The 24389-nt window shown below is 54.8% G+C and overlaps 1 protein-coding gene and 1 long non-coding RNA gene across 3 annotated transcripts in view; both read right to left on the bottom strand.

The window, feature by feature from the left end:
• The window catches only part of LOC136387849 (patr class I histocompatibility antigen, A-126 alpha chain-like), a 34525-nt gene extending 22621 nt beyond the window's left edge, over positions 1-11904 (bottom strand). Inside the window, exons 1-8 of one of the 2 annotated variants that reach the window (XM_066359953.1) lie at positions 11417-11904; positions 10946-11230; positions 10483-10758; positions 9813-10088; positions 9580-9693; positions 9114-9146; positions 8930-8977; positions 8471-8776 (exon numbers count right to left, since the gene is read on the bottom strand). In XM_066359953.1, coding sequence (XP_066216050.1) covers positions 8772-8776; positions 8930-8977; positions 9114-9146; positions 9580-9693; positions 9813-10088; positions 10483-10758; positions 10946-11230; positions 11417-11480 — 1101 coding nt within the window. In that variant the 5' untranslated portion in view covers positions 11481-11904 and the 3' untranslated portion in view covers positions 8471-8771. Of the gene's footprint in view, positions 1-8470; positions 8777-8929; positions 8978-9113; positions 9147-9579; positions 9694-9812; positions 10089-10482; positions 10759-10945; positions 11231-11416 lie in introns of those variants that run through there. The other variant, XM_066359954.1, reaches the window with a different exon arrangement.
• Positions 1-24389, bottom strand: part of LOC136387859 (uncharacterized) — a 75003-nt gene that overhangs the window by 22621 nt on the left and 27993 nt on the right. The window lies entirely within an intron of this gene.

Raw genomic sequence — 24389 nt, 5'->3', positions numbered from 1 at the left:
GTCCAGGGTCCCCTTCTCCCTTTTAATAACAGGACCCAGCAAGAAACTGCACTCCCCAGGATCCCTGGTAACCGGGGTCTGGACACGAGACCAAGCTCGTCAACAGGATGTAGGAGGAGGCAATGACGACAATTTGAGGGTCGTGTCCCTTAAAAAAGAAAGGAAACTGCCTTCTCCTCCTTCCTCTTTCCCCTTGGCTGAATTCTGGACATGGTGTTGGCCCTTGAGAGCCCGGGCTGAGGGAGGCCCCGTGAACACAGCCCGTCTGGAGGCCGTGCTGGGGGCCAGCTGACAGTGAGAACAGCCTGCAGCCGCAGCGGCCGAGACAGAGAGCCACACGTGTCTACACAGACCTGCCCGCACAGCTGTGGACGGTCAAGGGCACTGTGGCCCGAGCTGGAGGAAGGACGGTGCTGTCATGTCTGTGTGGGGACAGGGTGGCCCAGGAAGGGGTCCCTGTGGGATGCTGGTTATTTCCTTCTGTGAGTCTAGAGCCTCCGTGACGTCTGCATTACATTCTGCCTTCCTTTCGCTCACTCACAAATATTAATTGCTTCCTACATGCCCGGCTCCGCTCTAGAAGCCTGGGGCACAGCAGTAAAACAAACAAGCAAACAAAACAAAACAGTGCTGTGCAAACCTCAACCTCATAGAGCTGACCTCGTGCAGGGGAAGCTGACAGCAAGCTCTCCATGTAACACACACACTGTTACAGGATCATGCGAGTGCTTGGGAACCAAATGGAATGGGCTGTTGGTCACTGCCTGTAACAGTCCCCAAAAGTCTCGGGAACACGGGGGCCCTGCAGCGGGCAGTTCTGTGAGCTCAGAGCCACACCCACTCGGCCAGGAAGCCGCTGCCCAGAGACGGCGGAGTTTCTGGCAAATTGTTCTGATCTGTCCCTCAACACAAGCCAGCCGCAGCCGCTTGAGGTCCGGGTAACGGCCGAGGCAGAGCGTGGAGTCTGCAGAGACGGGCGCTGTACAAGGGCCGACCCACGGGCGCTGAGCCCTCTACGGGATGAAGGTGGCGAGTGGCACAGAGCTGGGACCCAGAGACAGGTGCAGGGACCCTTCTTTCACAGGACACAGAGGGGAGCCTGGGCAGTCCCAGGCCACCTGCGGCCACACTCCTGGGGCTGCTGTCCAGCGGGCACACGGCTGGGCACCGCCAGGAGCAGTCACGAAGGGGCTTTTCAGGGGCAAGGACGGTGACCAACAGACAGAGAGGAAGAGGATTGAGCAGCCACCCAACCGGCAAGGTCTGTCTGTCCGTCCAGGGCTGGCCTGGAAGATGGTCGTGTCTCTTATGGCCGCTCGTATCTCTGTCCCCTTTAACACCGTCGTGAAATCCCCGCTCCGGAGAGCTCCCTTCCTTTCCCCGCCCTTTGTCTAAACGTCCGTGATGACATCTCTTGTCCTGCTGCCCCCTCTCGCCCGAGTTCTTTACCCGACAGTAGATCGAGCCCCTATCTCATTAGGACCTCATTCTTCCTGTCCACGGACAGTCCACTCACCTCCGGGAAAACATTACTGACAGTGAAGGAGCCGGGGGTCCGGTTCCTCTGCAGCAGAATCGGAACCCACACGGACAGAACCCACCGCCAGGACATTTCCTGTGCTGGTTTCTAAGGCGACACCCAGCCCTCCCTCTCCCCCCACCCGCCCCCAGGGACGTCTTCCATCGGAAGGCACAGACGGCTGGGCCTCTACCGGCCACGGAGCTCCTTGGGGTGAAGCGGTGAGAGGCTCCCCTCGGGGCGCACACACCTGCACGCCTGCCCCGCCCACACCGCCATGTCCCCCTGCTCCGCGCAAACGCGGTAGAGGAGGGGGAGGGGAGGGCGCTCCTCCCTGAAGGGGGAGGGGGAGAGGGGGGAGGGGCGGCAGCCAGTGGCCCCGTCAGAACCTGGAGAGACGTTCAGGGAACAGAATGACACCTGGAGGCTGGACGGAGCCAGAGACACACACTGGACACAACGAGAGCAAAGGACGCAGCAGAGAGAGCCCTGGGGGTGAGGACAGTGGGGGCGGGGCTCTGACGGACACCTGACCCCCCCCATAGCCTGGGACAGCCCCCTCCCCTCTCTGGCCCTCAGCGAGTCCATCAGCACGGGGGCTGCACTGGGGGGCAGGTTCTAAAAATCCCTGCTAGTCCCCAGTCCTGACTGCCAGTCACAGGGACGGAGCTCAGGCTGGAGCCACCTGTCTGAGGTCTGTGCCCTGTCACATCCTGGGTGCCACCTGTCTGTGAGGTCTGTGCCCTGTCACGTCCCGGGTGCCACCTGTCTGTGAGCTCTGTGTTGTCACGTCCCGGGTGCCACCTGTCTGTGAGGTCTGTGCCCTGTACTTCCTGGGTGCCACCTGTCTGTGAGGCCTGTGCCCTGTCACGTCCCGGGTGCCACCTGTCTGTGAGGCCTGTGCCCTGTCACGTCCCGGGTGCCACCTGTCTGTGAGGTCTGTGCCCTGTCACGTCCCGGGTGCCACCTGTCTGTGAGGCCTGTGCCCCGTCACGTCCCGGGTGCCACCTGTCTGTGAGGCCTGTGCCCTGTCACGTCCCGGGTGCCACCTGTCTGTGAGGTCTGTGCCCTGTCACGTCCCGGGTGCCGCCTGTCTGTGAGGCCTGTGCCCCGTCACGTCCCGGGTGCCGCCTGTCTGTGAGGCCTGTGCCCTGCCACGTCCCGGGTGCCGCCTGTCTGTGAGGTCTGTGCCCTGTCACGTCCCGGGTGCCACCTGTCTGTGAGGTCTGTGCCCGGCCACGTCCCGGGTGCCACCTGTCTGTGAGGCCTGTGCCCTGTACTTCCTGGGTGCCACCTGTCTGTGAGGTCTGTGCCCTGTCACGTCCCGGGTGCCGCCTGTCTGTGAGGTCTGTGCCCTGTCACGTCCCGGGTGCCACCTGTCTGTGAGGTCTGTGCCCTGTCACGTCCCGGGTGCCACCTGTCTGTGAGGTCTGTGCCCTGTCACGTCCCGGGTGCCACCTGTCTGTGAGGCCTGTGCCCCGTCACGTCCCGGGTGCCACCTGTCTGTGAGGTCTGTGCTCTGCCACGTCCTGGGTACCACCTGTCTGTGAGGCCTGTGTCCTGTCACGTCCTGGGTGCCACCTGTCTGTGAGGTCTGTGCCCGGCCACGTCCTGGGTGCCACCTGTCTGTGAGGTCTGTCCTGTCATATCCTGGGTGCCACCTGTCTGTGAGGTCTGTGCCCTGTCACGTCCCGGGTGCCACCTGTCTGTGAGGTCTGTTTCCTGTCACGTCCCGGGTGCCACCTGTCTGTGAGGTCTGTGCCCTGTCACGTCCCGGGTGCCACCTGTCTGTGAGGTCTGTGCCCGGCCACGGGCCTGGGGCAGTGTTTCTGCTGCTGACAGGCAGGCCCAACCCCCCACACCCTGCAGGTGGAGACCATCCGTGGGCCCTCCCCTGCCCCCCCCCCAGAGCAGGAAGACTGAGCAGCCCCTCCACTCCACAGGCTGCGAGCCCTTCTCAGCTGGGGGGGGACCTCTCTGGGGGGAGGGCAGAGCTGTGCTGCATTGCAACTTAGCAACCTGTTCTCCGGTCCTAGACATTCCCTCTTCCCAGAGACGACCTTGCCCACCCTGACCCTCGGGGACCCCCCCTGGGCCACCACCACCTCTAGAGCGGCTTCACCCCCAGGACCACGGACAGCGTCCACGGACGGCTCTCTGCCAGAGCCTGGTCAGAAGGCAGGCTCGTGATGGTCAGGACCAGGGTGGAAGACAGTCCTGAAAATACTAGTAACCTTCCTTCCACTCTCATATCCTTAAACATTTTTTGTAGAAAAACTACTTTGTTGTTGTTAGCAAGAGAGGGGGGAGGAGAGACAGGAAGGGAGAGATGAGAAGCATCAACTCTTCTTGGTGGCACCTTAGTTGTTCATTGATTGCTTTCTCATATGTGCCTTGACCAGGGGGCTACAGCAGAGCGAGTGACCCCTTGCTCAAGCCAGCGACCTTGGGCTCAAGTCAGAGACCTTTGGGCTCAAGACAATGAACTCAGGGTCATGTCTATGATCCCACACTCAAACTGGATGAGCCCTCGCTCAAGCCGGGGACCTCGGGGTTTGAACCTGGGACCTCAGCCTCCCAGGTCGATGCTCTGTCCACCGTGCCACCACCTGGTCAGGCAGAACGTTTCTTTATTGAAGTGTCAGCAGGCCGGTCATCTCATCTGATGTCCAAGCCACCACTGGGACAGGAGCTTGGGGGCAGGATGATCAGCCCCGTTGTTTCCGAGGAGGAAACAGAGGTCCCCTAGCAGGAGCGACTCCCTGGGGGACCTATGCCCTGGTGCCCAAGCTCCCTGCCCCCGGGGAAGAGGTCTCACCTGCATGAGCTCGGCAGCCGGCTGCTGTGCTCTGCCCTCCAGCTCGGAGATGAGGAGCGTCAGCCGGGCGAGCTCCCTGCCGCCCCGGGCCTGGTCCTCCTCCCTGCCCTCCGCCAGCTCCTGCTCCAGCCTGGTCAGCTGGTCCAGCAGCCGCTGCTCCCGCTCCCGCAGGACCTGGTGGCCCTGCTCGAACTCGGCCACGATGGCTGCCTCTCCTCCTGGAGCTTCCTCTGCAGGGGGAAGGGAGAGGGGTGATGCTGCCGCCGGGGGCGGGAAACCCCCAGGATCTGGTGTGAGCGATGCTCCAGAAGGATCCTTCCGCCCTAGCGGCCGCCACTCATGAATTCTACAGTGTTCGGGCTGGATGCGGTGTTGATCAGGTCAAATACAATTATTCAAATACAATTGCTTGTATTTGAGATGAGACTCTTAAATCAAGCGAGAAGATTTCTTATCGTGAAAATATGTTAGAGACTTTAACCAGGACGGGAATCAGAAGGGCCTCTGGGAGGAGCTCTCATTAGAAACCCTAGGAAGAGCTCTATGTTCAAAAGATAGTTCTGCCTGACCAGGAGGTGGCACAGTGGATAGAGCGTCGGACTGGGATGCTGAGACCCAGGTTCAAGACCCCGAGGTCGCCAGCTTGAATGTGGGTTCATCTGGTTTGAGCAAAAGCTCACCAGCTTGGACTCAAGGTCGCTGGCTCCAACAAGGGGTTACTCGGTCTGCTGAAGTTCCGCAGTCAAGGCACATATGAGAAAGCAATCAATGAACAACTGAAGTGTCACAATGTGCAACGAAAAACTAATGATTGATGCTTCTCATCTCTCCGTTCCTGTCTGTCTGTCCCTCTCTCTGACTCTGTCTGTGGGGAAAAAAAAAAAAAAAAAAAAAAAAAAAAAAAAATATATATATATATATATATATATGTTAAACAAACAAACAATATACTGAAAGGCAGATTATTATTTCATGCATTTAACACTTAAATAAGAATGATAAAAGAGGTATGGAAAACTAGATTACAGTATAAAAATATTTTTGTGTGTGTGTTCTAAATTTTGTGGTTTATTTATTTATTTAAATTTTATTTATTTATTTCTTACAGAGACAGAGACTGAGTCAGAGAGAGGGATAGACAGGGACAGACAGACAGGAACGGAGAGAGATGAGAAGCATCAATCATTAGTTTTTCATTGCGTGTTGCAACACCTTAGTTGTTCATTGATTGCTTTCTCAAATGTGCCTTGACCGCAGGCCTTCAGCAGACCGAGTAACCCCTTGCTGGAGACAGCGACCTTGGGTTCAAGCTGGTGGGCTTTTGCTCAAACCAGATGAGCCCACGCTCAAGCTGGTGACCTTGGGGTCTCGAACCTTGGGGTCCTTCCGCATTCCAGTCCGACGCTCTATCCACTGCACCACCGTCTGGTCAGGCTGTTTTTTTATTTTTTATTTTTATTTTTTTCTGATTTACTTATTTCACTCTGTATAATGTTATCAATATCCCATCATTTTGTTGTAAATGATCCGATGTCATCATTTCTTATGGTAGTATAAAAATTTTTTTAATATTAATGAAAAAGATTAAATAACACCTGACAAAAAACTTTTATTTAAGATATTTTTATATTGTTCTTGATCAGGGAACACCAGCACACTTATAATATCTCAGGGGAATTTGGGGAGCAACACAAAGCTGAAACAAATGACAGCTTGTCACCCCTGGTTGTCTGGCACTTTTTCTAGATGTTATATGTTTCTTTAATGAAGTAAGAAATGTGAGAGAATTAAAATGTATAATATCATGAAAGGAATAATGAGTTTTATGAAATGGAAAAATAAATATTTCAAGCATAGTTCTGTCAAACATTTTTCACCTATGGATGGAATGAACATTACTATGGGCGCTTAGAACACACTTTTGTGCAAATGAACATTATAAAAGAGTAAGGAATGTTAATTTGTGATTTCCACATGGGGTGGCTGCCCAGGCGCCCACCTTAGAGAGAACCCTGATGACAAGTGCCATTTTAACAACCAGTCCATGGAAATCAACAAAAAATTAAATATCGGTTCTGCAGAACCGGAGTGAACCGGCTGAATCCCCCCACTGTGTAAAGTCCATCCTCAGAAGGAACCACATCCCACCACGCCCACTACGTCCACCGCTCACCCCGTGGAAGCACCTCCAGCCTGGAGCCTGCACAGACCCCACTGCTCCCCACTGCCCCCCTCGCCTCCACGTCTGTTCTCAGCTCAGCAGCCACAGCGACCCTTCAAAGGGGACGTCCACCTGACCAGGTGGTGGCACAGAGGAGAGAGCGTCGGCCTGGGACGCTAAGGACCCAGGTTCAAACCCCAAGGTCACCGGTTTGAACCTGGGCTCATCTGGCTTGAGCGCGGGATCATAGACATGACCCATGGTCACTGGGTTGAGCTCAAAGTTCAGTGGCTTGAAGCCCAAGGTCCCCAGCTTGAGCTCGGTGTCACAGCTCGGCTAGAGCCCCTCCCTCCTGGTCAAGGCACATGTGAGAAAGTAATCAATAAATAACTAAGGTGCTGCAACTATGAGTTGATGTTTCTCCTCTCTCTCCCTTCCTGTCTGTCCATCCCTATCTCGCTAAAAAGTAATAAAATAAAAAATAAAGAGGACGTCAGACCATGTCCCTCTCCTGCTACAAAGCACGGCTCCCACCTCAGAGCACAGCCGTGTCCTCTAACGTCCTCAGGCCCACGGGGTGTGGCCGGGCCTCTGTGGGTTCCCACGCAGGCCTCCATTAGCACTGGACGTTCCTGCCTGGACAGAACTCCTCCACACGTCCTCGTGGACAATTCCTCATGTCCTTCACATCTTTCCTCAAGGCCACCTTCCCAGTGAGACCACACTGACCCCCCAAATCACACAGCCATCTTCCTGTCCCCACAGCCCACACTCAGGGTCGCCTTCCCCACTGCGTTTTCCCAGGACACCCCCCCTTCTGACACACACACCTCCCTGTTTACTGCGCTCATACACACCTGTCTCTCCCCACACGACACAGGCTCCCAAGGCCAGCAGTGTTCCTGATCTGACCTCAGTGATGTCCCCACGTGAACAACAGAGTCACACGTCTGCACACAACCAGTCGTGGTTCCTGAGTGGTCCGTGTGGGGCAGCTCCCTGCGCTAGAGACGCGTCTCTGTTGATGAGGCCTCAGAGCACAGCTGTCCTGTGGCGGCTGCAGCACAAGGTGCCCTCACACTGACCGCAATGCACCTGCACTTTCCAGGCTGTTCCCCCTAAATCTACAGTGGACCCCACTCTGCACGTCCCGGAGTCTGCACTGAGCCAGCCCTGGAGCACGGGGCAGGGGAGGGCGGGCGGGCAGAGAGAATTCCAGCAGGGACTTCTCTATGCTGAGGAATCCCTCCTCTCTGCTGATTCCAGAGCCTGTTTTTTTATTAGTTGTTTTGAGAAGGTTTGGAAAAGATGGAAAGAACCATCAAGCCCCAGAAGGAGGCAAGAGCAGGATGCGTCTGAAAATTCTTCTCTCGACACCACAGACCCTGTGTGCAGGGACCCCTTAGCTCTGTGGGACAATGACAGACAAGTCATCACCTGCTGCTGTCAGACAGGGACACCCAGAGGAGAATGAGACTGGAACTCCCAACAAGAACAAAAACAGTCATATTGCTCCACAGAAACAAAGAAAGAACAAAGACCCAGGAGACGGGGGTGATAGTTGGACCCAGGCCTGAGCCTCAGCTGACCAACCATATGATGCCATCGGAGCCCACAGACCTGGAGGTGTCCTTTATTAGGACAAGTTACAAGGCCTGGGTGACATTTGAATCCCTGTGATCACAGGTCCTGGTGGGACAAGGTTCTACTGAAGAGATAAGGACAAAGAAGCAGAGAAGTGACCCAACTGAGGAGTGACCACGTCAAAATCCCTGGTGTACTGAGCACTGACTGGGCACAGGCCTGACCACATTCGGTCCTCACAGACTCTCCTGTCCTTGCAACAGACTAAGCACAGCAAACAGACGGGTTCTAGAAAATTCTCAGAGCTTCCATTTATTTCCTCTTAAACTTTAGGGTCTTCTCTTTTAATTAATACAACAACCCCCACGGCAAGAACTAAAAATACAAATTCACACCCAGAGTCTTATTTCAATAAGGGAGTAAGAAGCTGCAGCTCAGTGCTCCACAAAGTACAGACAGGGATGGGGAGGCCCAGCCCCCCTCTGCTGGACAGGGAAGTGTGGGGAGGGGACCTGGGGGCAGGGGTGGGCCAGCCTCCCACCTCCTCACACTATGCTGATAGGAATGCAGACACGTTCAGATGCCCTTTGCAGAGAGAGAAGTGAGAGGTTCCTGAAGTCACAAACAGGGTTGGCGGGTGAGTGTGTGTGAAGTATCTTCATCACTCAGTCCCCCACAAGGCAGCTGTCTCACGCTGTAGAAGAAAATAATCATGAACAAATTCAGGTCCATAGCTATAACTGGTGACATTCTCAATAGCTCACCTCATGCTCAAAATGTCCCAGAGAATCCCCATCACCCAGGCTTGTCCTCTCTGTCCCAACCCCTCCCCACATCAGGGTCTCACCTTTAGAAGCCGTGAGAGACACATCAGAGCCCTGGGCACTGTCACTGCCTGGGGTAGAACACAACAGGACGTGGTCAGAGCCCCCAGGACAGGAGACTAAAGGAGGAGCTATGCAGAGTGAGGTCCCCCATGGCTCCCGTCTGCACTGTCACAGGGTCTCAGGGGTCACCCCCTCCATACTCACTGGCAGCCTGATTGTAGCTCCCTCCTTTCCCACCTGCAGGAAGAAAACATCCCGTGAGAGACCAGGGAGGAGGCAGGGCCATGAGGTCCTAAAGGAACCCCTAGTCCTGGGCCCAGAGACGTTTCCAGAACTGTGAGTACAGACCCAGGGCAGGATCAGGAAACCTGAGGAAAGTACAGGTGTGGGGAGTGGACCAGCCATCCTTCTGAAGGTCTGTCCCTCAGCAGGACCCCCTCCTCTGACCTGTGACTATGGGGGACCAGGTCCCCATCACAGACTCATCAAGGTGATAAATCTGCCCCTCATGTTCACACGTGCCTCACTAAAGAGTCAGTGTTAGCAAACAGCCCCAGACTGGGCAAGCATACACATGGGGACAGTACTTCCCATTAATGAAGCAATCACACTTCTTCCTGGGCTTGAAACCCCCTGTGGGACAAGAAACTCAGACCCCACCCTTCCCTACCTGAGCGCCTCCTCCTCCACATCACAGCTCCCCCCACCACAGCTCCAGTGACCACAGCTCCAAGGACCAGGACAGCAATCATGACAACAGTAGAGGTGGTGGCCTGAGGAGGCTCTGGGAAGGGAAGGGAAGGTCAGGGCCCTGACCCCCAGGCCGCAGCCACAACCCTGCTGAAGTCCCCCAGAGGCCCCTGCTCCCTGAGAAGAAGCTGTATGCCCACGTCCCCTCCTCACCCCATCTCAGGGTCAGGGGTTCGGGCAGCCCCTCGTGCTGCACATGGCACGTGTAGCTCTGCTCCTCTCCAGGGGGCACCGCCACGGCCGCCCACTTCTGGAAGCTCCCGTCCCCCGCAGGCCTGGTCTCCACAAACTCCATGTCCTGGGTCAGGTCCTGCCCGTCACGCTGCCAGGTCAGGGTGATCTCCGCAGGGTAGAAGCCCAGGGCCCAGCACCTCAGGGTGACCTCACGGTCAGAGATGGGGTGGTGGGTCACGTGTGCCTTTGGGGGCTCTGAGGAGAAGGGTGAGAAAGTTTTGGAACTTTTCAGCCCTCATGGGCTACTCCAGCAGCACTCCTGTGACCATCCTGAGAGTGGACAGGACAGCTGGGGTGGGGGACAGAGAACAAGGCCTGAGGGAGAAAGTCCCCATGGGTCCCAGGGCCACTGCCAGGGTCCAGGGGAACCGCTGATGGGTTAGTTCAGGGTTGGTCTCCCTTCCGTCCCGCAGAGACTGCACCTAATTGTCCCTGAGAGAAGGGGGAGTCGCTGTCTGGTCTCGGATCTAAAAACCCAGGGGCTCTAGGTCCCGACCCAAAGGAGGGTGTTCTGACCCCGGTCCATTTCCTGTCTCCGTGTAGGAGCCGCAGCCCGAGGGGAGAGGAGGGAGCCCCGCGGCCCTGGTACCTGCGCGCTGCAGCGTCTCCTTCCCCTTTTCCAGGTAAATGCGGAGCCACTCCACGCACTCCCCCTCCAGGTAGATCCTCCGGAGCTCCGCCTCACCGGCCTCCTCCCACTTGCGCCGGGTGATCTGAGCCGCCGCGTCGGCCGCGGTCCAGGAGCGCAGGTCCTCGTTCAGGGCGATGTAGTCGGTACCGTCGTAGGCGAACTGACTGTACCCGCGGAGGAGGCGCCCGTCCCGGTCCATTTCGCAGCCGATCACGCTCTGGAAGGTGTGAGACCCTGACCCCGCCCCGACCGCGGGGATTAAACCGAAACCGAAAACGAAACCGGGTCAAAGTCCCGCGGGCTCCTCCCGGGTGGAGTGAGGGGTCCTGCGGTGTCGGGTGGAGCTCGGACCGGACACTAGGGCGACCCCGGCCCGTCCGTGGGGATGGGGTCGTGACCGGGACCCGCCCGCGTGGCTCACCGTCCTCGCTCTGGTTGTAGTAGCCGCGCAGGGTGTTCAGGTTCACTCGGTAAAGCTGTGCGTTGCTCTTGGAGATCCGCGTGTTCCGGTCCCAATACTGCGGGTGCTCCTGCTCCACCCACGGCTGCTCCATCCACGGCGCCCGCGGCTCCTCCCTCGGGCTCGCGGAGTCGCTGTCGAACCGCGTGAGCTCCGTGTCGTCCACGTAGCCGACGGCGAAGAACCGGGGCTCCCCGCGGCCGGGCCGGGACACGGCGGTGAGGAAATATCTCATCGAGTGGGGACCTGGGGACGGAGAGGGGTGAGACCCGGCGACTCTTCCCGGCTCGGGTCCGGGAGACGGAAAAGGCACCGGGACAGAGCAGGGGTCAGGACGGGGCGGTGGACACGCGCCCTCCCCGGGGTCCTGCGCCCCCGCCGGGTCCCCTCGCTCCTCCCCGCAGAGGCCGTTCCCTCCCGACCCGCACTCACCCGCCCAGGTCGGGGTCAGGACCAGGGACCCCGAGAGCAGCAGGAGGAGGGTTGGGGACCCCATGACCTGTATCCTCACGGTCTGGGGAGACTTTATAACCGGGGACAGCGGGGAGGCTGATTGGCTTCTCTCGAAACCGGACACCTAATAGGAGTGACATCTGGGGCCGCGTCATGAGTATCCAGGAAGGAGGACCCGATACAGGTTGACAGAAGCAGAAGTGAAACCCCAGGAGATGGGGACTCCCCAACACTGACCTTCCCCACCCAGACTCCGCCCTCGGGCTGAGACCCTGAGAGCCCGGCCTGGGGACCCGGGACTGTGCCCTGTCCCCTCCTCCTGCGCGGAGAGCTCTTTGTCACCCGGTCTCCCTGAGTCCTGGCCCAGGGGCTGTGTGAGGACACCAGGGAGAGACCCCCAGACTGGGTCCCGCCCCTTCCTCCTCTTCTCTCCCCGGAATCCCTCCCCCTGAAATGGACTCCCTGCCTCCCACCCCTTATCTCTCCCCCTGGACTCTTCTAGCGGAAAATTCACCCCAGGAACTTTGATGTCAGAGAATGAGCTCGCCCTGGGAATGGAGGTAGAGGGACAGGGGTTTCTCTTAACCCTGGAGGAGCTGTGTCTGAAAACACGGGATGGAGATTCTCAGAGACCAGTCTCCCTGTTGTCTGTGAACCCCAGTGGGGAGCACAGTCTTGGGAACCCTGAACATCAGGAAGCTGATCTGTAAAGAAGTGATTCAGCCCCTTGTACAGAAATGTGTCTACCCAGCACTGCAGTCAGACTCACAGAGCTCCTGAATTCTCTTCCCACACAGTGTGTCTGTGACTCAGGATTGTTACATTGTGAAATGATCTTCATTCAGTAGCCCTGAGTTTGTATGTGAGTCCCCCACGTCCTCAATACAGAGAAGCCCAGGGAAGCCGTGTGTCACTGTGCATTTCAACAGGAGCATGTACATCCTAGAAGTTACAAGTGCTCAATGCAGTCATCCAAATGATGGAGAGAGAGGAGGGAGGTTGGCTGGAGGCGTCCCAGACCCAGGACAGAGTAAGGAGAATTCACAGAGGGTGTCAGGGAGCCTGGAGCCTAAGTCAGCCTCCAGAGGGTCAATGGTCCTGCCTCAGTTTCCCTGCTGTTCTTAATCTTGGACAGGACGGAGCCTGTGAGAAGTGAGGTCCCAGAGCAAACGGGGCAGCAGATTTGAGAGCACAGCAGCGGGGCCATCGGTCAGTTATGCTCCCTCAGGCTGAGGTCTGGGTGTGCATTCTCACGCTGCCACGTGACCTAGTGGAGGAAGAAATGACAAGAGAGGAAAAGGGAAGAAAGAACTGCTGGACCAGCACCTTTACGTAGACGAGAAGGGATGAGGCCTCGAGCACCAGCAGAGGGATGGCTCTGGCTGGGAGTGTGGACAGCTCACCTGTGGTGATGTCTCCAAGTAGAAGGTGTTGGAAATCTGTAATAATCGTCTTCTAATGTGTTCAGTTTTCTCAGTGAAGCAGGAAACAAGGTCATTGGCACGAATGAGATGGGGAAGGAGGGTGGATGTTTGAGCAGAGGATGGGGGAGACTGAGGGAGCCGTGCAGGGACAGGATGATTGTGGGCAGCAGTGTGGACCCCTTGTGGTCTGTGTCATGACGTTAACGTGACAGCATCCACTTGTCTATGTTGTCTCCAGCCTCCTGTAGCTGCACGGGGCAGGTGCAGGGAGGGCAGAGGTAGAATTCCCTGGCTGCGAAGTTTTCCAAGCAAGGGTTACAAGGCAAGGGAGATCAAGGGAGGGATTGAAATGCTGTCTCATGGAATTGAAGATGAGTGAGGAGGGAGGAGAGGACATCGAGGGGTGAGGGACGGTGACTAGATGGTAGGATAACAACCTGGGATCCCAGCGGGCTCAAAGGATTGTGGGAGGTGATGTAGCACAGGGTGGACTCAGGACTGGGAAACAGGCACATTTGTGATGAAAGGTTTGCTGATATTACATTAAAACCTGTGATCAAATAATCGCACCAGTGTTTCCAGAGCTCAGGCCGCCCTGCGGGGTGAGTAGGGAGATGGAGGGCAGAGCGTGGGAAGCATGGCGTGGAGACTGAGGGAGGGCGGGGTTATTGGCAATGACAAGTCTAGGGGATGACAAGTCTCCAGGAAGAGCAGATCAGAAGGTCATGGAGGAGAGGAGCTCAGGGAAGTGAGGAGCCAGGGACTGAGCATCCTCTGCTGTGTGTTCTGTCCCTGCTGTAAAGTGACCACAAACCGAGTGGCTTTAAACAGCAGCCCTTTATTATCTACAGTTGTGCAGGTTACACATCCGACATGTCTTCACCGGGGCTCTGGAAGAATCCACTGCCAAGCTCATTCACTGTGTTGTCTGAACTCAGATTCTTGCAGATGTGGGACTGAGTCCCTGTTTCCTTGCTGGGTGTCAGCTGGAGCCACCCTGAGCTCCCAGAGGATGTCTTCAGTCCTGGAACGTGGCCCCCACAGCACACACAATCCTTCCCCCACGTGGGACCTCTCTGCCTCCCCTCACCCTCATCTCTCCTGCAGCATCTCTGACTCCAGCCAGAGAAACCTCTCTGCTTTTAGGTTTATGTGACGTGATTGTCCAGCCAGGTGATTCAGGATGGTCTCCCTGTCCTAAGGTCCTTAACCTTCATTACATCACCAAGTCCCTTTGCCATGTAAGGAAGCCTGTCCACAGGCTCCACGGATTCGGGCTGGACATCTTTGGGGACCACTGTTCAGCCTTCGACATGTGATTATGTTGAAATCACCGAGGTCAAGGAGGTGGCACTCTGGGGAGGGTGACAGTGATCCAGGAGCTAAAAGAAATGAGGCGATGGCCTGTGGGTCCCCAGGGATTACCTACAATGAGGGGAGTGGGGGCTCTGATCTGATGATAGATTAGGGGATGTTAGGGAGGAGAGAGGGGAAAAGTCAAAGCAGTTGAGGAGAAGGACCCCACCCACCTCCAGGCCCAGGACACAAGGTCTGTGGGAGGGGAGACACCCCCATGACAGGACTTCAGTGGGAGCCGTGTCCTCAGGGAGAACCAGGTCCCTGTCAGAGCTGCAGGTGCAGGAACACCCTGGGAGGACTGTGTGGATTTGGCTGATCCTGGGCTGAGACCTCCGGGGGACACAGTGGGAAGGTTTCAGGAGCTGGGGAGGGCGTGTGAGGGGAGGCAGAGTAGGGGTGCACGGAGCCTGTGGAGATGAGCGTGCAGGATGTTTGGGGGACCAGGGGTGACTGAGACAGACAAGGGAAAGGAGAGAACAAGGTTAGTCCTGGTGGATTCAGGGAAGATGGTGGTGAGTGTGAGAGAGGGAGGTGGGAGGGGCAGGGGTCTGGGGCTCTCACTTCGGCTTTGTCATGGGGATGAGGAGATTTTTGGTGGTCATTCTTAGTTCCAGTGTGTGAACCCTTTATTGAACCCCTGATTGTGGGGTGGAGTGTTGGAGGAGAGGAGCATCTTAGAGGATGTGCAAGAGTTCAAACTCTTCTCTTTCTTTCTTTCTTTCTTTTTTTGACAGAGGCAAAGAGAGGGACAGACAGACAGGTAAAAAGAGAGATAAGAAGCATTAATTTTTCGTTGCGGCACCTTAGTTGTTCATTGATTGCTTTCTCTTATGTGCCTTGATGGGGTGGGGGGGCTACAGCAGAGCGAGTGACCCCTTGCTCAAGCCAGCAACCTTGGGCTCGAACCAGCGGTCTTTGGCGCTCAAACCAGTGACCATGGAGTCATGTTTATGATCCAACACTCGAGCCAGCGACCACCCACTCAAACTGGTGAGCCCGGGCTGAAGCCGGATGAGCCTGTGCTCAAGCTGAGGATCACGGGCTTTGAACCTTGTTCCTCCACGTTCCTGTCCGATGCTCTATCCACTGCGCCACCGCCTGGTCAGGCGCTATGTATACTTTTTTATACTGGACGAAATTCTGCCAATGCCTCCCAGATAGGCTGAGCCCAACAGGAAGCCTGAGGCAAGGTGACGATTCGGGTCAGCGCCAGGCAGCCTGGAGAAGGTGCCCAGGAACCTGCGGGGACACGGGAAGGCCCCTCCGCACCTCCGCCCCCTCCGCACAGCCCACCGAGGCTCCTTCCTGCTCTTCCGTAGACCACCGTCCCTAACAATCACCCCGTTGTTTCTCTCATGCAATGAAATAATCTTCTGAAATGACTTCAAGTTCAAAGCCTTTTTATTCTATTGAGTATCCCCCTTCCTTTTCAAGTTTCTTAGTATGATTGATGTTTCCGCTCCAAATCTGTCTGCAGAAACTTGTAAGGAGAGTATGTACGATTCTCTGCGCCCAGGGTCAAGGCTGAGGGAGCATTTGTCCGAGCTCAGCTGTGTGGGGTCTGATGGCCTTTTCTCCGCCATCAAAGAGTCCCTTCTTGGAGGATGTAGCAACAGTGATCTAAGCCCCGCCTACTCCCCCAAACTAACTTCTGTTTGATTCCCCTGTGGACCAAGCCTCCCCGGTGCGCAGGGACCCAGCGAATCCTTCCTCTTCTGACCCGGGTTCTTTCCTTCCTTCCCCAGCAACAGTAGCGTCAGCACAGCGGGCTTCTCTGATTGGCTGACTAGAGCAACCCCCCCCCCCCTCCATCCTGGAATCTGCTTTCTTCCTCTGCCTTGTTTCTTGACCCCCACACCCAGCTGAGGCTTATTTGTTTAAAGCACCAGAGGGCAATGGTCCTCTGTGGAGGGATGGTCCTGGGACTCCACACCCTGATGACCCTCCTGGGCCCCCAGCCAGCTGGGGCCATCGAAGGTGAGTGCTGAGGCGACCAGGTGAGGAGGGGCGATTGAGTGTGTCAGCTTCCAGAGAGACGGCGCAGAGCAGGGCTTGTTCCTGCCCCCGTGGTTAACGGGCGACGTCCGTTCCCGGGGAGCCCCAGTCCCTCTCACCCGTCCCGTCCGTTCTGAACTAACATGCAGGTGCAGCTCCGTCCAGCCGGGCCGGTGCGTGGCTCGGGCTTTTTCAGGTTCCGGTGCCCCCAATTCCTTCCCACACCTCCGTCCTCCCGCCTCCCAGCACCCCGGTTTCTCTACCACTTATCGGCTCGGAGAGGAGCCTGTTCAGGTCCGGTTCCACTGCAGTGAGCATCACCACGTCTCTGGCCAGCTGTTTGTCGCTCTTTACCCTGCTCCAGACGGGACCCCTCCCGTGTGGGGTCCACAGCTGGTTGGTCTGTGTGTCCCTGACGTCAGGCTGGGCACGCGGTAGTCCTCAGTGACCGCTGAACGATTTACCAGAGTTTCAAGGAATCTTACCAGACACAGAGAACAGACTGAGTGAAGGAGGGTGGGGGAGGGGAGGGGAGAGAAAGGTGAAGGGATTAAGAAGTACTAACAGGTAGTTATAAAATAGTCCCGGGGATGTAAAGTACAGCATAGGGAATACAGTCAATAATATCGCGATAACTGTGTGGGCTGTCAGTGGGTACTGGAAATATCAGGGGAAAGTTTGTAAAGTGTATGATTGTCTAACCACGGGGCTGTACACCTGAAAGCAATACAAAATAATGTTGATGTTGTTGTTGTTTTTTGTATTTATCTAAAGTGAGAAGCAGGTAGGCAGACAGACAGACTCCCACATGTGCCCGACCAGGATCCACCTGGCATGCCCACCAGGGGGCGATGCTCAGCCCATCTGGGGTGTTGCTCCATTGCAACTGGAGCCATTCTAGCACCTGAGGTGGAGGCCATGGATCCATCCTCAGTGCCCAGGCCAACTTTACTCCAATGGAGCCTTGGCTGTGGGAGGGGAAGAGAGAGACAGAGAGAAAGGAGAGGGGGGAGGAGGGAGAAGCAGATGGGCACTTCTTCTGTGTGCCCTGGCCTGGAATCGAACCCGGGACTTCCACACACCAGGCGGACGCTCTACCGCTGAGCCAATCGGCCAGGGCCAAAATAATGTTGAATATAATAAGCAAAGAAATAAAAATCAAGCAGAGGTTGCAACATCCTAAAAGAAAAAAATAGGGTAAAAAAATAAAGGAATATTATCAATGAAAAGCTCAGCTCTGATTTCCAGAAAACTCAACCTCAGCTCTGGGAGACACACTCATTCCTAATGCACTGAGGTGAGAGCTGGGACAGGGACTCGAACCTCTGACTCCTCCTCCGGGGCTCTCAGCAACCCCTCGGCTGCCTGTCCTAGCCCCTCGGTTTCCGTCACAATCTCACTTCTGCCACCACCGCCTCTTGTTCGGCACACCCACCCACGCTGCCTCTGTGCCCAGAACCCCACTTGTGCTCCTGTCCTTGGCCGTCTCCTCCCCCCCACCCCCACCCCCACCCTCCCATCTCACGCACAGGACGGGCCAGCACAGGCAGAGCGGGTGGTCACACCACTGGGATGTAGCCTCGGTCATCCCCAGGAAGGATTAGGGCAGCCTCCCCTCTTCCCAGCCTGGTGTGCCGGCTGCACCTGTGTGTCCGTGCTGTCCAGGGTGCCGGCCATGTGCCCTGTCCTCTGTCCCTTTCCTCCACCCCCTAAAACCCTTCCACTCTCTAAGGACCAGCTCAGGTCAGATCAGGGCTTGTCCCCTGAGACCCAGGATGGGGCGCTGGCTCAGGGACTCAGCCTAGCACGTGTCACGGATGAGACTGACCGCCGTGGCTGAGCCGCAGAACATGGTGCCCTCAGAAAACACCCTTCTTTATTTACTGGACGAGGTGGGCCATTAGTAAATCAATCACATTTCCAAGACAACACAAGAAAACCACCAGGTGCAGAAAACCCCTCACCAATAGTGAACGCACACAACCTTGGTAACTTCCTTCCAGTTCTTCCGGGGGACGTGGCGGGCAGGACGAGCTCTGAATCACAGCCCTCTGCAACTCGGTCAGGCAGGTGAGGTGGGGGCTGGGCGGACTGTCAGCTGACAGCCAGCTCCCAGCACCTCTGTCCAAACTGCAAAATACCCTGCTGATTTTTCAGTCCCCAGCAATATAGTTCCCGTGAAAAGTTCTTCACTTTAGATGACAGCCAGCTAGTAAATGCACTCTAATGTGATCATGGTCAGGGAAGGCATTGTGGATCCCAGAACCATTAGGAGAACAGATAATGGGAACCAGAGAGTCACATTATACACAAGTTTCATGCCCTGAAATGGTTTGCTGTTGACAAAAGGGAGAAAAATATAAGGTCTACCGGAAAGTTCTGTCCGTTTTTGGAATTAAAAAAAATACAAATTTTTCTTACTGTCAAACTTTATTAAATAATATAATTGCCATTATTATTAATGATTTCTTGCCAGTGTGAGGGCAATTTGTATATCCCATTTTTGGAAAATGTTTTATCTTTTGATGCGAAAAATTGAACCAGTGCTTGTTTGATATCTTCTTCATTTTTGAATTTTTTGCCCTTCAAAAGATTTTGTAAGGACAAAAACAAGTGATAGTCGGAGGGTGCTAAGTCCGGGGAATATGGTGGATGCAACAGACATGCTTCTGTAGCATTTCTTCCTTGTTGAAATTCGTAAAAATTATAGTGGCGTAAATGAACTTTATCAGTAGCGCTTCACACATAAGACTAACGTGAATCAACTTTGTTTTAGTTAATTTGCTACGTCAGTATGTATATATTAAGTGATAAAAATAGAGAGGCACACATGCACCAAATAAACATGTGCTTAAGTGTCAAAACTTGTTGTGATAGAAACGGACAGAACTTTCCGGTAGACTTTATATCTTTACAGAGGAGAGAGACCTGGTTGTCACCACCTCAACTTAGTGGTCAGCTTGGGCTCATCAATAATGGGACAACAGGACAGTCAGCACACCCTTCCAGGGGAGATGGAGGAGAAGTCCACACATCACCTGTGACGTTATTGTCAGAGCCTCTCATCTGAATCTGATCAGGCCTGTGGGTCACAGTTCTAGTTCATACAGAACACCTGAGATCGAGGAGTAAGTCCAGTGAGACCATTAGAAACATCACACAGATTCAGAATGTGGGACATTGTATGAGAGAGTGGGCCTGGCCTCTTTCAAAGGGCAGTGTAAGTCCTGACTGCTGGTGACACAGGGACAGAGACTCGACCTGGGACGCTGAGGTCCCGGGTTTGAAACACCGAGGTCACAGGCTTGAACGCGGGCTCATCTGGCTTGAGTGCGGGATCATCAGCATGAACCATGGTCACTGGTTTGAAGCCCAAAGGTCACTGGCTTGAGAAGGGGGTCACTGGCTTGGCTTGAGCCCCCCCCCCATCAAGGCACGTATGAGAAGCAATCAGTGAACAACCAAGGTGCCACAACTACAAGTTGATGCTTCTCATCTCTCTCTCATGTGCAAAAATAAAAAAAAATAAATAAAAAGGCAGTGTAAGAAATGATTGTGTGGGGAGAGGTTAAAAGGGATATAAGACACAGTACAATCGAATTAGTGGTGATTCCTGGCAGCATCTTCAGGAGAACACAGGTATAAAGACAGTATTTGAGCCAACCAGGAACATTTAAATATGGACTGGGAAATGACACTAGGAATAGTTTCCCCAGTTTTGTTCAGTGTGGTTATGGTGCTCTGGTTATGTAGCAGCACATGGTTATGCTGAAGTATTAGAGATGAAATGACGTGATGTGTGTGTTTTGAAACACGTTCAGATACACAGACTCAGCTGAAACGATAGGCAGGATCTTGACGGGGGGTGAATTGATGCTGCGGGTGTTCAGGTGTTCTTTGTATTTTTCCAGTTTTCCTGTATGTTGAGAATTTTCATTCTGTGCACGTGTGTGTGTGTGTCCAGCCTTATTCTTTGGCTCAGATTGGTGGAGTTAACCATATCTGGATTTTTTTAAGTTTCATAGCTGAATCCCTTTCTTGCTTATATCTAGAACAGGGGTTGGGAACCTGTGGCTCGTGAGCCAGATGTGGCTCTTTTGATGGCTGCATCTGGCTTGCAGATAAATCTTTAATAAAAAACTAATAAAGTTAAAAATATAAAACATGCTCATGTATTACAATCCATTCGTTTCCTACCGCTCATGTTCATGGTTGCGGGTGGCTGGAGCCAATCACAGCTGTCCTCTGGGACAACACCAAATTTTTATTGGATAATGCATAATGTACACGGGTTGTTGTATGGCTCTCATGGAATTACATTTTAAAATATGTGGCGTTCATGGCTCTCTCAGCCAAAAAGTTTCCTGACCCCTGATCTAGAACAGGGGTCCCCAAACTTTTTACACAGGGGGCCAGTTCACTGTCCCTCAGACCGTTGGGAGGGCCAGACTATAAAAAAAACTATGAACAAATCCCTATGCACACTGCACATATCTTATTTTAAAGTAAAAAAAAAACAAAATGAGAACAAATACAATATTTAAAATAAAGAACAAGTAAATTTAAATCAACAAACTGACCAGTATTTCAATGGGAACTATGCTCCTCTCACCCACCACCAATGAAAGAGGTGCCCCTTCCAGAAGTTCGGTGGGGGCCGGATAAATGACCTCAGGGGGCCGCATGCGGCCCGCGGGCCGTAGTTTGGGGACCCCTGATCTAGAACATAGCCCAAAAACTTGTGGTAGAGAAGGAAGAATATAAACTGAAGTCAGCCCCATCCTGTCTCACGGGGTCTAGGACCTTCCGCACCCTGTGAGAGTGTCCTCTTCTCTCACACAGGGACAGCCACGCCTGTGTGGGGGGCGTGCTGTGTGGGCTGACAGAGGTGAGCAGGAGAAGTGCCCTCAAACCCCCTGGCGGCAGCAGGAGCTCAGCCAGCGCCAGTGTCCGTTCCCGGCTTTCTCCCTCCCCCTCGGCTTCCCCGGCTCCGTGGAAACAAGGTCCCCGTGTTTGGTCTGCGCCGACTCTGAGTGAGCCCGCACCTCCGCTCCCACTCTCGGCTGCGCTCTGAACCAGCCTCCCCGCCCAGGTCCCCCCATCAGTCCTTCCCGCGCTCAGTCTCTCCTCCTGGACACAGCGCTGGTGGAGTCTCCGCGGGGCTCCGCGGGTCCGTGTGCGCCCAGCGCCAGGGACGGAAGAGCCGGACCCCGGGGCTCAGCTCGCGGGGCAGGAGACGGACTCAAGGACAGCAGACCGGGGGTCTGGGGACCCGGGGTGGGATCAGGTCCAGAACAGGAGGCAGAAGTTTAAGGGAGTCTGAGCACAGGTTCCTGGCCGGTCTCAGCAGCAGGTCACTGACCAGACCCTGGGGGACCGGGGGCCACACAGGAGAGTCCCTTAGGGAAGGCAGGGGGCGCAGCCGGAAATCTGATACAGGAGCCCGAGGGGGGTTGGGCAACGTTCCTTCTCAAATCAAGAACCTAGAAGCACAGCCATGGTTCTCCCTCCCATCAGAGCGCCGAGGTTCACTCTACAGGAGGACTTCCGGCCTCTGTAACTATTGTATCACCTGCGAGGATCCTCTCAGCGCTCATTTCCCTGGGCTCACTGGGAGCGAAAAGCATACCAACAAGCCCGGAAAACCAGGAAAACTGCACGAGAGAGAGAGGGGGGGGGGGGAGAAGAGAGAGGGGAGAGAGGAAGAAGAAGAAAGATGAGGGACATTGTGAAACTGTCTCCTTTTTGCAGCATCTCAGGCTGAGTCGTGCAGACGGGGCGGGAGGCCGGGTCACCACCGTCTGCGGAGGAGCTCAGTGTCTCCACCACCTGCCTCCGCGGGGAAGGCGGTTCCCACGCATACGTGGCAGGTGCCGAAAGGAGAAAGTACTTATTGACTGACCCATTCACGGAGTTTCAGGAATTACCATAGCAACAGACTCTGAGGTCTGACAGTGGCCGCTGAGAAAGGGTCTCTTTATCTTTAGAAATACTTTTTTTTTTTTTTTTCAAATGAGCATCTGACAAACATTCTTATCCCTGGAGAATCCATTTTCTCCTTCAACTTCAAATCAAACATTAGTTTTTCTTTTCTTTCTTTCTTTTTTTTTTTTTTTTTTGAGAGACAGGAACATTGAGCTTCTTTTAGGACTCGAACCAGCAACCCCCACACTTGGGGATGACGCTCCAACCAACCAAGCTGTTCAGCCAGGGTTTAATTGTTTTAATTTACTGATTCATTTACAGAGAGACGGGAAAGGAAGGGGGGAAGGGAGCACTCATGTGTTGGTCCACACAGTCGTGCACTCATTGCTTGCCTCCCATGTGTGCCCTGACCTGGGATTGAACCTGCAACCATGTCGTCGTTTCTGGACCACGGTCTTAATCCACTGAGCTAACCAGCCAGGACCAAACATTAGCTTAACTGACAAGATTAGCAAAATCTTCATGTAGCAAACACACGTGAGAAATATTACGTATGAACACAGACTTGAGATACAAGAAGACAAAAACACATGAGATCTGCCAAGGATGATCGGTTCATCTCACTGGCACAGGAAGCTATTCTTCTCTTGGCCACCTTAGGCTGAGGGGACAGTCCTGGTCCTCAGGGAGGGAGGTCTGCTGGCCGGAGGGGTGGGGCCGGGTGGGAGGAAGCTGGTGGTGGACCCCAGAGACAACATGGCAGAGCATGAAAAAATGGACCCTGGAACCAATGATTCAGGCCAAGTTCATATACGTCTGTGAACTTCTGTTTTCTATTAGTGGGTGTCATAGCTCCTAATGACCAGGAATTAGATGTGGTGAGAACCACGAGGTGACGTGTGTGAGGCAGCAGGCGTGGGGACCGGGCAGTGGTCACTGTCTAGAGTAGGCTAGCTCTCACTGTCCCCTGCACGGCCAGCGGGATGGTGATGTCTCCCATTCATGGCACGCACGACCACTCGTCCCACTTTCCTGGGGTTTCCCCAGCTGTGTTGCTACAAGTTCCATGTCCTGGGAAGCGCCTCAGCCCTGGGAAAACCAGGAATGGTTAGTTACCTACATTCAGTACACCTGATGACAGACCATTCCAAACCTCAGCTCCTGGGCCTGCCAGCCCCCAGGGCAGGGCTGGGCAGCCGGCTGTCGGAATCTGTGCTGGGTTCCTGGGTGAACACAAGCGCCAGGAGGTGGTGTAATCATTGTTTGTGCGTGTATTTCAGCTGCTTCCCGGGTCGCTGGGCGGGTTAAGGCTGTAAAGAACCAGACGCAGTCCTTGCCTCACTAGCAAGCTTGGGGACACAGGTGTGCACCAGGGGGCGACACTGAGCAGGCAGGAGGTGCTTCAGGGTGAACTGAGGCTGGGAGTCCTCAGCCTGGTTGCCCACTGGGAGAGTCCCCCGAGGCCGATGAGCAGAACCGTGTGATGGAGAGGCCACGCTGAGACGCAGGAGACGGGAGCGGCTGAGTGGAGAGGGCCCAGCGCAGTTAGCTCAGGGAGGTCTCTTGAAAGGTGAGTGTGCGTGTGTCTGTGTGTGTGTGAGAGAGAGTGCGTGTGTGTGTCACAGGGGATGGAAGGACAGTTAGTCTGTATTGTGGAGGTAACACGTTGTTCCTGGAGACTCTGTAGGATTTGCTGATGGGAGAACGAGGATATTCTGGGCAGAGAGGACAGCATGTGCCAAGGCCCTGTGGCGAGGGCACCAGGGGAGAGTCTGTGAAGGTCCATCTTTAGCTCTAAGTTGAGCCCAGAGTTCAAGGTAGGGTGAGTGAGGGAGGTGACTTGCAGAGGTAACAAGGGCTCTACAGGGTCTTGTAGACCCTGCACAGGACTCTAAACCTTAAGGGTAATGAGCAACACGATCACAATTATTTTCTAAAGAGTCTGTTGGTCCCAGCTGGTTTGCTCAGTGGTAGAGTGTAGGAAAATGGCCGGGAATAGACTGTGGTCCTGAGACAAGTCTTTGGTGCGGACTTTGGAACGCCAAGTCCTGTGGGGGCAGAACATTGTCCCTGCAAGCACTGATAAGATTGTTTAAGGAAACAGCTGATCCTTATGGGCTTTTCCCTACACGCCTGAAAGCTATTAGTTAATCACCCTTCTCTGCACCTGAACCCAGGCTCTGCTAACCTGCTTGGTGAGTAAAGGCCAATAAATATGATGAGGCTGCAGAGATCTGGGCTCTCAGTCC

The sequence above is a fragment of the Saccopteryx leptura genome, chromosome 1 (assembly GCF_036850995.1).
Source record: "Saccopteryx leptura isolate mSacLep1 chromosome 1, mSacLep1_pri_phased_curated, whole genome shotgun sequence".
Classification (NCBI taxonomy): Eukaryota; Metazoa; Chordata; class Mammalia; order Chiroptera; family Emballonuridae; genus Saccopteryx; species Saccopteryx leptura.
The sequence above is the reverse complement of the archived record's forward strand: the minus strand, read 5'-3'. Positions and strand labels throughout refer to the sequence as shown.